The sequence below is a fragment of the Periophthalmus magnuspinnatus genome, chromosome 12 (genome assembly GCF_009829125.3).
Source record: "Periophthalmus magnuspinnatus isolate fPerMag1 chromosome 12, fPerMag1.2.pri, whole genome shotgun sequence".
NCBI classification, from domain to species: Eukaryota; Metazoa; Chordata; class Actinopteri; order Gobiiformes; family Gobiidae; genus Periophthalmus; species Periophthalmus magnuspinnatus.
In genome coordinates this window covers 3,163,897-3,178,249 of record NC_047137.1, presented here as the reverse complement: position 1 = coordinate 3,178,249, position 14,353 = coordinate 3,163,897, and the positions used below count along the sequence as shown (strand labels likewise).

Here is a 14,353-nt window from a genome sequence, read left to right as displayed (position 1 = left end):
TTGGCAAAAAGTTCCATTTTTGTCTCATCTGTCCATAGGACATTCTCCCAGAAGCTTTGTGGCTTGTCAACATGCAATTTGGCAAATTCCAATCTGGCTTTTTTATGATTTGTTTTCAACAGTGTTGTCCTCCTTGGTCATCTTCCATTAAGTCCACTTTGGCTCAAACAACGACGGATAGTGCGATCTGACACTGATGTTCCAGCCTGTTCAGCCCTGTTTCATGATTATATATATATATATATATATATATATATATATATATATATATATATATATATATAATTCTGTTGAAGGGCAATGTCTGACTTTCATTGGTTAAATTTCATAGAATTTTTATTTAGATTCAAGTTATTTCTGTGACTAATGTGAGTTTTTCTTTCATTAACCGAAGGTTACGAACAATTTTGTGCACATGTGTATGTAGACGCTACAAAAATGAAGTCATGACATTTTGACATTAAAGCCGCAATTTTATAATTTTACGAGAATAAAGTCATAGTCAAAATAAAGGAGTTATTTTATCCAGATTTAGGGGCTGACATGTTAAATTGAAAAAGAACAATTTGCAGCCACCAACAGAATGCGAAAGAATGGCCCTTATTTGAGTTAAATTAAATAAAAACCTATGTACGATGGACATACAACTTCATATAGCTGGCCTTTTAAACATTAACAACTGTTGACTCATTTCCCCAGGAGCGACCTCCATGCGCCTGAGCTGAGTGCTCCTGAGCAGGACACCGGCTGTGCTCTGATTCTCAGCCAAATACAGGTGTAGGAGTCGTTGCTCAATTTTCACCAAATCTGTTCCCTTGACACTTATTTACACTTGTTTGTGGAGCCATGTGCAACCAGGCATTGGCAGCTCATGTCTGGCTCAGTCTGCCTGGAACATCCATGGGGTGTATGCAGTGCTCTAGACCCTGTACTGGGGAACACATTCTGTGGTCGATTCCTCATAAAGAATTCGGGATCAGGGACTAAAATCATTTTCAGCTGTGTATTATCCTCCTAAGACTCGAGCTCTTGCATGACATGCTTTATGAACTTCTCTTTGTTATTTAGGCTGACTGGGACCTGATGACTGTAAAAACAAAAAAATATCTTTGCACATTATGTAGTTTCTCAGAAAAGTGATGTAAAATGTCCTCATATGTGGACATTTTAATCATTTTGATAAAACATTTGAATAATGATTTGCAAAAACTATTTACTAAGTGCCTGAACACAGCAACATTTGTCCTGAATGTAAAAACAGAATGAGAAACAACAATTGTGCCTCTTGGATCAATGTGTCTCATGTGAAGTGCTGCTGACAGGAGCAGGAAGACATGAGCCTTTACAAAATAAAATAAATAAATAAACTTTGAACATTCTAAACTCTAAATTGAACATTTTGCATTGTTGCTTTTTTTCTTCTTCTAAAAATTTGCATTGTGACCTAGACAACCCAAAATGTGTTGTCCACATATGTGGACACCAGGTCCTAGGAGGTTAAACTAATAGAACAGCGCAATGGCCATAGAGATTAGGCCACAGCGAGCACATCTTTCAACAGTCATTTGAACAGTAAAATTACGACTTTTCGATTTCAACTTGATTCTCATGAAATTATGACTTCATTGTCGAAATGTTACAACAATATATAAAATATATTTGCTCATGTTTTCCTCTCATGTTAAGGTTTATTCTATAAAAACAATTAATCTCCATCTTTAAGATATAACATAACAGATTTGTAGAATAAATAGGGAGCCGCCCCCACAAAAATGAAAATTATTATAAATACTAGACTCTTTATTTAAATATTGTACATTTTTATAAACCATTTACATAAATTAGACCTGCATTGTTACACTCTAAACATGTGTATCTTTCTCACATAGACATTGTTAGCTGAGAGAACAATCATACCAAGCAGACAATAGAAGCACCATTTTTAAAATCCAAGATGAACAGGCTGTGTTTACGTGAACATTGGGCAACATCAGCAACAGAAAAAGAGACTGCAATGACAGTAAAGATTACAGGTTTAGCTATTAAGGCTGAAACTGTGCTCATTGCACCTTCTTAGTAAGTTCAAGCAATTATACCCTTTAATTTTTTATGCATATTGGTTATATTATTCTCACTACACTTCGTTAGAAATTTAACCAGTGCCACAAAGGATGCCAGGGAAATGGACAACACAAGTTTGTAATGTAAAACAAAAGGGACACAACTGAATAGTACCATAGAGAACGTCCAGTAAATTTAAATTGTGTTGGCCATAAGCTTCAAACTCATTATGCGGTTAGTTAAAAAAAGAATCATCATATAATTTTGCAATTCAACTCTTAACAGGTTGTCAATGATTTATGAATGAAAAAACCAAACAAAACTGTGACAGTATAAATGACAAAACACCGAGTCATCTATACAGCAGGGCAAACCTAGCAATGCCCTAATAGAAAATGTGAATATGGCTTTCCTTCTTTGGTTATAAACCTGTACACTGCATAAACAATCAGCTTGAGCAGTGTAGTATTCTGATCACATTTGTTTTCCTATATGTACAGTCCTAAATCTCAACAGAATTATGGCCATAAATTTACAGTAATGCCGTTTGAAACAATTACAGATATATGCAAAACCATGTCTTTGGTGCTCCACTCAAGTGTAAATACTTTAAGTTAGCTTTCAAATGCCAAGAACAGTATTGTTAACAAACGTGACAGGATCCAGCACCCAAATTTACAAGCACTTGTTACAATCATGTGACCATGTCCATCTGAATCAAGTCCTTAACAGATATAAAGTACAAAAATAAGCAGCACGCCATGTAAAGGGATGGAAAAAATATATATAACGGCATACTCACGCAACACAACGCAGATTAAGGTAATCCATCCATAATGCCATTTAACACATCAAGCTTTTTTAAGGTAACAATATTTTTTACAAAAATACATCCTTTTTCTGTAAAATTTATGCCTGACCTATCATTGCAATTCTAAGCTTTCACAGATGCCAGCCACAGCTCTGAAAGGATAAACATTAAATATGAGACATTCAAATGAAAAATCCTTACATCTTACGCACACACATGCGCACACACACACACACGCGCACACACAATGCAAGCAAGACATCTTATAAGGTTTTCATTTCAGTGAATGAAAGATTGGAATTGATCACTAAACTACAAAGGAAATGTTGCATGAATGAACGCTTGTGTCCACCTATCAAAATAGTAACATTTGCTTAGTAAGCAAACAAAATATTTACAACCTATCAGGATGTGTGCACTGACATATGCATCAGCTGAATGACAAAACCTGAATTAGCTTCACATAAAGGCTTACAGTTTCAAAAGATCTACTCTTAAGAGTAAAATCCTAATCTTATTCTGTCAATTCACACATTTCCCACCAAAAACATGAAGACCCAACTTTTGCCTCTTCATATCCATATTTTATCCCAAGGGGTTTCCAAACATTTCAGGCTGGGACCTCCAAAACAACTATGCAACTGGCCCGGGATTCCCACTGCAAAATGTAATTGTTGTCTGATCATTTCAATTTGTAAAACATAAAAAAATTGTTTAATTGCATTTACTGTAGTGGTTTGTGTCATTTGGTCCAATTTTACACGTATTTAGTTATCAGTTTAAAAAAATAGGTCACATAAAGTGGCACAATTTTAAATTTAATCATCAATTAAGTCATCTCACAATCTGCAGCTAATGCCTTGTGACCTCCCAAGGGGTCCCAACCTCACCTTGGGGAACCATCGTTTTACCCCATAAAATTATCCCTAATGACATGTGCATAAACGTGAATTAGACACATTTGTCTCAAAACCAAAACAACTGGCTGATTGTTCTCACAAAAGCTCAGTATCATGCCACCTACCATTCTGCATCATGATCAACATGAAACACCCCTAGAAGTCCATTCACCTTAAAATAAAATAATGGAAGAAAAAATATTGGTGACTGTGAGCTTCCAGAGCAAGGAGTGTATATTGTGAAGGTGGACCTTGGCAGCCCATTGGATGCAGTGCTCTTTGGAAGAACTGGAAGACTCAGGCAGATGGGAAAACAAAGAAAAACTTTTAGTCTGTATATTCAGCCACAATAGACAGCAGCACTGTGATGTCATCCGGTTTCCCTCCTGTACGGGATGAAAAGAGATAAGACATTATTGGTCAATTTACTGAATCAATTTTCAAAATATATTTGAAAGGAGAAAATTTCAAAAATAAATGATGCTGTACAAACCTCTAACATTCAGACCATTATCACAGGCAAACTGTGCGAAGGGAGACATGTAGTTGGGATCATAGGCAAGATCGTGAGCTTGCTTGGCAATACTCTGTGCTGTCTCCAGGACACTTTCATAGTTGGTTGTCTAAAATACAAATACAACAACCTTTTAAAAAATGTACAAAGGTGAATATAATCTTACCATTATTTATCAAATTTTATCTAATAAAAAATTATCCCCAGGCAGCACTAGTACTGCACTAGAGTAATAAAGTATAATTCACTTAATCAAACTCGTAAAAAAACAAAAACAAAAAAACAATTTGATGCCATTACAGTAATAAAAAAAACACCTTCAGTTTTTTAAGCTCTTGGAGAATCATGTAGTCTGGCATGTTGTCAAAGAGGCCATCTGTGGCAGTCAGGATTATGTCACCAAGCTGCACGTCAAAGGATGAGCTATCTGCTGCTTCAGGACTAAAAAGAAAACAGAACACAACACGATCAGTCACAGGAGTAAGAGTCAGGTTGCACCCAACCTCCAGTGCTCGGAAACAGCACGTCATCACAGTGCCCATTTCTGATCCTACTCTAATAACCCTCAGAAAAAAGCTGCCCTTTTATGTAAGCCGCTTGATTAAAACGTTTTCAGTAATTATGATGTAGCTTCTTACTATACAGCTGGCCTTCACAGTGGGTTATACAATAGACCCTTCAGTGTCTAGTATGCAGGCGTTCAGTTTATAAAAGCTGGCACCATTCCATGACTTGGCTCCCATGCATTTTTTGTGGGAGTTACCATTACCCACCTCAAATCGCCAACTATGAAAAATCAGGGCTGTTTTGGCGACGGACATCCGCTTGACCACACATGTGCAATAACGGAGCCTAGTTGGAAACCATTACCACGTGTAGAAGTGTTAACCATAGTTTATTGATGTAGTAAGTAAAAACAAAATTATCCTAAAAGCTAACGACCAACAACGTTCTGAATATTTCTTAAACATTAAGGACATATTGCAACAAAAATATAGTAAGCCACAACAACATTTAGATTTTATTTCTTGACTCCCCTCAAATCTAACAAGTAGGTGAACTGAGCTGGAAATTAGATATTGGCTCTTAGTACATGTGGGCAAATGTAATGAACTTAAAAGCAACAACCCTTTGTCTGTGCAACCTACAAATGCATTAATTAAAATGCAGAGGATACCAGGGTTACCAGGCACTGCAATTCTTGTCACTCCTGAAAGGGTCATGTAAAAACTAACCTGTCACTCAGCACCACTCCTTCAGCCCCTGGAGGAGCAATGGACAGCTGGAAGGGTGTGTTGAAATAATGTTGCTGCTCATCAGAACGATGTACCACTTCTCCACCTCGCACAACTAAGAAGCCTGAGTCCCCAAGATTGCAAGTGTGTAACCGGTGACTCCGCCGATCCAGAACCACAATACAAGCTGTGCTGCTTCCTGCAAAAGACAACACATTAACTATTTCGAGTAAAGCTGCAAACAGAACAAAACACACATTTTAGTTTGTGAACCCCTGGAATAAACTAACAGTAAGTATGCTTCAACTGTTCTGAAGACAAATTATTTGAAATAATTGTTACTGACCAAAATGGTCCCATGGTTGATCCAGTTTCCAAATTACTGTCTAGCGTTTAAGTGTGCAAGTACCTTCACAAATAAAAGCTTCCCAAAATATAAGCAGCTCATTTGATAAACATTACAACAAGACTGCGAGAGATGCATGTAGCCTTTGCCGAGTAGGGGGCAATCAGGGGCAGTGTCTGAAAAATTTGACTCTTTCTTTCCCCATGTTTACAAATTCCAAGCTTTTAAAATCTCACTTCAACTGCTGTAAGGTTCTTGACCTTCTGTAACTTGAAGTGTACATATAAATGTTCAGCATGTGCAAGGGAAAAAAATGCAAAGCCACACAAGGTCTGTATTTCAGGTTGCAGCTGAAAGAACAGCCACCTGCTTATGTTTAAGCAGTTACCTCATAAGCATTAAATTAGAAATAATGGAGAAGATTGTTGTAGAGTAAATTGTAGTAGTCCAAGAGTTGAAGAGAAGAGGCATGGCGATGGAGTTCTACCGCAGAAGTTAATTTACTGTCAATACAGGACTCAGCACCCAGAGGCATGAACCCTCAAGACATTATGATAGTGTTATCCATTCCAGTCTAGTACAATCCAGTCTGACTATGCTTCTGCTGTAGCAAGTATTAGACATCTGATGATGCAGTCTAAGACAATAAAGGACTGAGCTGGCAGTGATCGCCCTAAGTATACCACAGAAATGGAATTTCAATAACAAAGATGCAATTTTCATTTCTTGTTCTCATGCATGAAGTGGGGACTTTACCATATTCTCACCATTATCTAAAAAAATTTAGGTAGTGGTACTCCAATTGTCCAAATTCTATGGCACATCTGGTGTATTTTCATCTGTACAACCAGACTTTGATGACTGAAACAATAAATTGTATGAAAAACACTCAAACCAAGTGTGTGTATTACACATGGGTGATTGTCCAATACTCAGGGTAAAACTGGATTATGACTACAAGCTCACCATATAGTCTATTGTTTGTGGTTTGTATGCTTCATTCGTACCAAGTAGGGGCACTTTGTTCTGCAAGAGTTCATAATAGCCTGAGGTCAGAATGCCCACTGGATTACTCGGAGTGAAGCGTCCCTCCTTCACCAAACGCTCACAGGTTCTCATGAGGGTAGCAGAGAACTGAGATGGGTCAACACCATAGTCTCGCCAACCTCCCACACCATCTGCTACTCCTAAAAAAGATTATTAAAAGTGAGGACATACAGAACACTTTTACAATAGATTAAAAATATACGGATTTTGCCTTTTGCAGTTCATGTAAATTATTTTCCATTAGGATGTTTCAGAACTGTGTCCGTTAAAAAACAATGATTAACATTAACAAAACCAGATTTATTTTCTAGTAATAAATAAATAATAACCCCAAAGATTCAGTACATCAGCACAACTGACCAATGACCAGAGTACATCACAGTTAAAACGACCAACAAAGTCACGTGGTGGTGGTGTTTTTTTCCTCTCTTCTTTTTCCCATGCTCTCAGCTGGTGAGGACAAAGCCCATAAAGCTAAATAAGTTAGCAGCCTGTTAGCAATATGGCTGCCTCCATGCTCAACCATTCTGACCTTTGCAAGACATTGTCCTGATCAATCTAAGGGTATAAAGCGCCATATATTCAAGTATGGCCTCTTCAAAATGACTCCAAATACAAATCCTCATTTAAAATGTATATTATCTAGCGCTGTCAAAGTAGATCCTCGACAGGAGCCTATCTAGGTGAAAGGTCATTCGGTGTATCCTATAGGATTGCCCGTCATATGTTGGATATATTACATAAATGCATTCAGTAGAATATCATATATTTTATCATTTCGCCTGCTGCGTATTGGTGACCTGTGAGATTAACGCAGTGTTGTCATAAGATCAAAAGGGTGATGCCAGTTGTCATTTAGCCTAGAGGGTGGGGTGTCATGTTTTCATCCGAGGGTCGATACACGTGTGAAGGTCACTCAAGCACATATGTAGCTTTTGAAATGTTTATTTATTATTATTATTATTTTTTTAAAAAAGGAAATAATCTTACCCAAAACGTCGGCACTCTTGTGTCGTGCTACGAAACACGCATCATCCCCATAGCACATGCCCTTTTTCAGGATTCCCTTACGAAAGTCTTTACCAAAGCCATAGCTGGCACTGATTAGCTTGTAGTCCCGACCATCGGTTTGAGAGAGTCCTCCAAGGACAGCCCTCGCAACAAGTCTGCCATAGGACAGTACGGATAACATCCCCTAACAAACAGCAACCCCAACCTGTATTAGCTTGCTACCCGTCACTCCACCGCTTCTACAGGGCTACCTCTCCGTGGCAAAGAGCGTCGTTATCCACCCATCCGGATTTCACTTGCCCTCTAAATAAGCTGTAACTTTGATGCAACCCTTATCTGAAGCACGTGAAAACAACACCGCCTCGTTTAACAATGCTTTATGTTTCGACCGTGCCTTTCACAAACGCAGTTCCTCCGCTTGGCTCCCTCCTTTTCGACATGTTGCCGTCGAAAAGCTGCGAGTACATACGGGTATCTCAACGTTTACGATAGACGTCAAAATGACGTAACCGGCCACAGCCAATTAGAAACTAATGTGATACCAATAAAGATAGAGAAAATGGATACTACTCTCGCCGTGGAAATTGTTGCGGCCAACAACAACAACAACAACAACAACAACAACAACAACAACAACAACAACAACAACAACAACAACAACAACAATAATAATAATAATAATAATAATAATAATAATAATAATAACGGACATTAACTAACATTAAATACAAAAAAGTAAAATCAACACAGTTAGTTTATAGAAACTTGAGCTCTACATTTTCAAAAAGTAATCAAAATATGTCTGGTACTATAAGTTACCATGGCGAATATTCTTCTAGCGTTATCCCTGCCACATAGGCACGAAGCGCTACACCGCTGAGGTTCATCTCCACAATCTATCTGCAGACCCCATGGCCACGATCTTTTAATGAACTAATTGCACACAATCAAGGTTAAACGTAATAATTATCCGAGTAATCGAAATAAAAATTCCGTATTATTATTATTATTGCATGTATTATTTAGCTTGGCGATGATCTGCAAGAAAAGTGCGGTGGCGCCATCATGTGGCTCATCAGCATGATATAATTAATTTTTCATCTAAGGGTTACAGCGGTCATATTAACCTGTGACATTCCGCTTAAATTGCATGTTAATATCTGCACGTATTAAATAGACGTCCGTATTTATTGCCATTAGAAAGCGTCAATTGTTTTTGTGGATGGGCGTTAGCTTAACGCAGAACTCGCTGCTCCGCCTCCTTTTCTTTCGTCATCGGTGTCCAGTGCATTTGAACAAGCGTATCCTCGAAACCACGACGTCACACCTTGGGAGAGCCATAATAACATTAAAGAAGACACGACAAAGCTGCCGTCTTATTACCGTCGAGGCACCTGATTATAAAGGTCGGTCCACGCTAGGTTTTTGAGCTACTAACGTCGATTGTTTATGGAGTAATTTTGTGATGGGAACATCAACCCAGCCGACGGGCCCGTAACAGCATCATGTCCGCTATCCCTAGGCTGAGCTCTTTAGAATAAAATAAATAGGCTAGCTACCTGCCTCCACAAAATGCTGTCTTAATGTAGCAAACTATAGAAACAAACTATAATAGCAAAATAAGTCAGTCATTTCTATCATTGTTGTTAGCGTCACATATAGGCCTACAAATATAGCCTGACTAATTGCCTTGTTGATTGTTGTATTAGAGGTGTGATAGGCCTGCCTATTATGTGTTTGTTAATTTTCATAACTTGTTCTGTGATTTTAATCGAGCCATTATACTGAGATGATTTTATCTTTTAGGGCCATGATGGGCTGGCTAAGTGGGACTGTCCTCATCTCTCTTCTTACTATGGGACTCCTATACTTTGATGGGACTTTGGCTAAAAAGGGAGGTGGATTTGGAGGAGGCAAGAAACCATCATCATCATCAAACAGATTGGGGTCCACAAAGCCCTCCAACTCTCAACCAGGAAACTATCCTAGGCAACCACAGCCCCCTAATCGAAACCCTAACCCATATCCTGCTGGTGGAAGTTATCCCCAACCAGGTGCTGGAAACACCAATCCTGGGGGATATCCCAGACAAAACCCAGGAGGGAATCCTGCTGGCGGATATCCAGCTGCCGGAGGATACCCTAACCAACCTGGAAGAGGGAATTACCCTAACCAGAACCCTGCAGGGGGTTATCCAGCTGCGGGAGGCTATCCAGCTGCGGGAGGATACCCCAACCAACCCGGAAGAGGCAATTACCCAAACCAAAACCCTGCAGGTGGGGGGTACCCTGCTGCTGGGGGGTATCCAGCGGGGGGAGGATACCCCAACCAGCCAGGCAGAGGAGGCTATCCAAACCAGTACCCAGGTGGCTATCCGGCAGCAGGTGGATATCCAGCTGCTGGGGGTTATCCTAACACTGGGTGGGGAGGTGGCTATCCGGTACGAGGAGGTAATACAGGGCAGGGCTGGGGTGCACCGGGCTCATATCCTGGGGGTTATCCTGGTGGTGGAATGGGAGGCTACCCAAACTGGAATCCCAATAATAAGATCCTCAGTCCTCGTTATGGTGTAGGAAGCTATGGCGGTTATGGGAATGGTGGATCTCCTTTTGCTCGTTCAGCCATGAACCAAGGCTTTATGCCTAAAGTAGAGTCTAAGGGTTTTGCTAAAAAGGCAATGTTGGCAGCTGGGGTGGGTGCTATGGCTGGTATGGCTGTTGGTTATGGATTAGGGCGTTTTCCACGACCGCATTTTAACTTCCGAAGTCATGAAGAAGAAAACTACTACAACAACTACATGTACCGTCGCTACGGTACCCAGTCTACGGATCAAAAAGACTATGGCCGCGATTACGAATACAAGCCACCCCCACGAGCTGAGTCCTATGATAAATTCATGGACAAATGCATGAACCGAACGGACCTTCTCAAAGACCAGGTCAAATCTGAGGTAGACGACGAGGACAAGGACACTGTCAGCATTGAGGAAATTGGGTACCCCTTGCTAATAGAACAGATGAAAGCACGGCGCTGTGTTGAAATGTACATGGCCTACTCTGAGCAGTTTCTCCAAAAGCGTGCAGAACCGCAGATACAAAACAAAGGTAGTCTTCTGTGCATCTCTCAGCTGTTCACATCTGTGGTGATTTTACTGTCCAGCATGTTTCTGCTTCAGTAAGCCCTTTTGCTACTAATATACTCACACATTATCTGCCATAGTATGTGCATAGCTACTCTGATTTTTATCACCTTACCTAAATGCTTATGGACTAATCTGCTAACATGTATAGTGTACCTGAACCACTTTGCAACCCATATTTCACCTTAATAGTTTTAGTGAAAAAGGAGGGTTCTCTCCCTTTGATAATCCATATTTTGTTATAATCTGTCTGCAAGAGCTGATTGTGAAGTATTGAATCATAGTACATAACCTGTGAAAATGTTTCTTTTAAAAACAAATATAGAATTCTGGATAGATCACCAAAGTCAAACTGTGTGTGGCAAGATGTGCCATAATGTCCATTGTGAAACAGTAGCAATGTACACAGAACAGCAGTGGAATAATCCAGTAAATTGCTGGCTCGCTACCGGTAAATACATCTATCACAGGACTTTTGAATGAAAACTAAGTTTAGTATCTAGCATCTTAAAATCACAACTTGTTTAACATTGGACTATTTTGTGAGGTGTGACGACACAATCCTGAGCTCCATTGAAAAATATGGTCACATTGCATATGAGTTTAAATACAAATTGTTTGTATATGTAAGCAAGACAATTTGTGGTGTTGTACCAGAGTAAGGTCTGGGTGGTAATGGATGTAATGATGCATCCACTTGGGGAAACTTGATTGTCTTGTGATTGGTTGTATAAGATGATCCAGAGATGTGGCCTGTAACATTTCTGTATGGTATGTGCAGATTACAATATAACTTTGCCTGACACTTTGGTCATGTGCAAAGAAAAGAGGTCTTTTTTTATGTAATATGTTTGGCTTGTGACTTAGAGAGAGCCTTATTCTGTTAAGCAGCCATGTGGTGAGTGGAGTAAGATCAGTCTTTGTTGACTCCCATTGGCCTACAGTTGCGAGAACAGTTGTCAGTACTTAATAATATTAGGTAGAACACTGCGGAGATTGCTTTTTAAAATTTTTACTGTTATTTTATATTATTGTCTCATATTAATGCCACGTCTTAACACGGAGAACCAGGGAATGAAAAATAGCTGAAAAGATAATTTACTAAATAACTGGATTTATATTTTGAGTTTTATACTCTGTAAAATGTGATACAACTTCAACTGGAAATACTCCCTTTTTCCAAAAACCCTCTTGTTCCACTCCGCCTACTCCTGTGCGCAGTGGGTAACCTTTCTGGTGATGATTGAGATTATTGAGATTGTGAAAAGTTTAAATAATTCTATCCATAACATGACTTTTCTTGCCCCAGTTACATTGCACCTTGTGTGTCTATAAACTACTGTTATTTTCATTATTTTGGTGATATGTTCTTTGGTGTTTGTTAACTCTCTATATTGTTTTGTTTGTTGTAAAAACAAATACAAATTCAAACATACATTATACATTTTATTTAATACACAGAATGATATCCTTTATGAATGTCCTTTATGATCAATGGGTTTCATCTCATTTGGCAATGTTATTGTGTTAAAAATCTGTAAGAGCACTTCATTTCCACTCTCCTTGCCATTATAGTAGTAGTACAGTGTGTACTGTAAACATTTGAATCTGCTATTGTAAACACTTCATCCAATACGTCAAAGACAGTCAACAGTTGGCCAATAAAATGAGTTTCATGCTAAGGACGTTGTTTTACTGTGATTAATAAATCCCTGAAACTGAAATATGTGGTACAAGTTGAACTAGCATTGTTGACTTTATGGAATATCTTTAGCTTTTTCATATAGAACTAGTTTACACTCTTTCTTCAGTAAATTTTGCCTATCCTTTATATCCCTGCTTTTAAGAATGCTGAGGTGAAAACCAACGCACTGAATGTTCTGTTGCAAAATTACATTTACTACAAATATCTAATCTTTTTGCAATGGGTTTTTATTTGACATTATGTTTTAAGGATCTCTTATCCAGATTATGAGAAATGGCACCAAGGACAGCAGAAAAACTGAGTTGTTTATGGCAGGAGAAGCTGCGTTCCACTGTGACTGGTCCTCTGCTGTCTGGCCCTCTCTGTGGTACATGTGTTGATTGCGTGAGACTGTTTTCTGGCCTGATTTGTTTTTTCCTTTGCCGAGGAAGCCCAGGCCATAGCCAGTTCCTGTCCCTCCAAGTATGCCTGCAGCAGCAGCAGCCCCCACCACTCTGAGGCCCTGCTTAGTGAGGCCTTTGCTCTGCCACTGTAGGGGCTCTTTGCTGCCATCTTCTTTGCCCTTGCCCCGGAACAGTGCTCCACGTTTACAGAAGGTCCTGGGGCACAGAATGGAGAAGAGCAGGAGGCACAAGCACACAGAGTAAAGCTGGGTCTTCATTATTGCAGATCTGTGGACACATGATAAAAGGCAGGTCACAGCTGTGGGTGATATAACCGACATAAGATGCTTTAGTGTTTAGTGTTTGTTTGAGGCAGGCTCACACAGTCACATGACCAGAGCACAACAGAACTCTGGAACACTCTTCTGGTCAAAAGTTGGATTAACTGAACATGTGTGGTGGTGAGTCTCCCTTTCATTCAACCTGACAATTACAAATGTATTTAAAATAATAACCAAAACAAAAAACAAAACCAGGCATGGATTTTATATAATTTTATTCCAACAAGATATTTTGCTATTTAACAGAAAATCACACGCATTCAGAGTAGACTTTTAGTCTGTACTCAGCAGTATGGTCTTTAGGATGTTGTCAAATAATCTGAAATAGTACAGTATATATTGTTGTTGTTTTTTTTTGTTTTTTTTGTTTTTTTTAACTATACAGAAACAAGTCTAATTCCTATTCGCATGACCTTATTAAAAGTACACTTAAAAATATTTTCACTTCAGATAATGACAGATACATAGGCTATTGAATTGTGTATTTATTGGATAAAATGTATTAAGATCCTGGCTGCATGCAATCTAATAAGAAGGAAAGATAACCCTACCTTTTTGTCTGGTCTGACAGTGAGATGGTGATGCTGCATCTGGTCACCTCTGAAACTTTCATGGCTTGGATGCTTTTAGGAGTCATCTCTATGGAAACCTTCTCTAGCCAGCCCCTCCCACAAACCTGCCTTACTATTGGCTGTGCTTGCACACAGTACAGCCAGTGATTTTTGCTGACACATAGGCTACTGTACATTCACATAGTGAATGCAATAACTTGTTCTCAGCACAGTAATAACAAGCATGTCACATGTAAAATAAATGATTTAAAAACCTTAATTCCAATAATTATGTGAATATACAATTTGA

General features: G+C 39.0%; 3 protein-coding genes across 3 annotated transcripts; 1 reads left to right on the top strand and 2 right to left on the bottom strand.

Annotated features, from left to right (window-relative positions):
- Positions 1–1,779: 1,779 nt before the first annotated feature.
- On the bottom strand, positions 1,780–8,412 carry LOC117379449 (protein phosphatase PTC7 homolog). The gene is made up of 6 exons (XM_033976168.2): positions 7,904–8,412; positions 6,874–7,053; positions 5,521–5,719; positions 4,603–4,726; positions 4,265–4,394; positions 1,780–4,157 (listed from the first exon to the last, which is right to left on the bottom strand). Exons 1-6 carry the CDS (start codon positions 8,103–8,105, stop codon positions 4,099–4,101), a joined length of 894 nt encoding a protein of 297 aa, XP_033832059.1. The 5' UTR covers positions 8,106–8,412; the 3' UTR covers positions 1,780–4,098.
- Positions 8,413–9,195: 783 nt separating this feature from the next.
- Positions 9,196–14,136, top strand: prnpb (prion protein b). Its single transcript, XM_033976151.2, has 2 exons — positions 9,196–9,330; positions 9,731–14,136. The coding sequence occupies exon 2, from the start codon at positions 9,735–9,737 to the stop codon at positions 11,100–11,102; it is 1,368 nt and encodes a 455-aa protein (XP_033832042.1). The 5' UTR covers positions 9,196–9,330; positions 9,731–9,734; the 3' UTR covers positions 11,103–14,136.
- sprn2 (shadow of prion protein 2) lies at positions 13,013–14,129 on the bottom strand. The gene is made up of 2 exons (XM_033976386.2): positions 14,044–14,129; positions 13,013–13,439 (listed from the first exon to the last, which is right to left on the bottom strand). Exons 1-2 carry the CDS (start codon positions 14,127–14,129, stop codon positions 13,013–13,015), a joined length of 513 nt encoding a protein of 170 aa, XP_033832277.2.
- Positions 14,137–14,353: the final 217 nt, after the last annotated feature.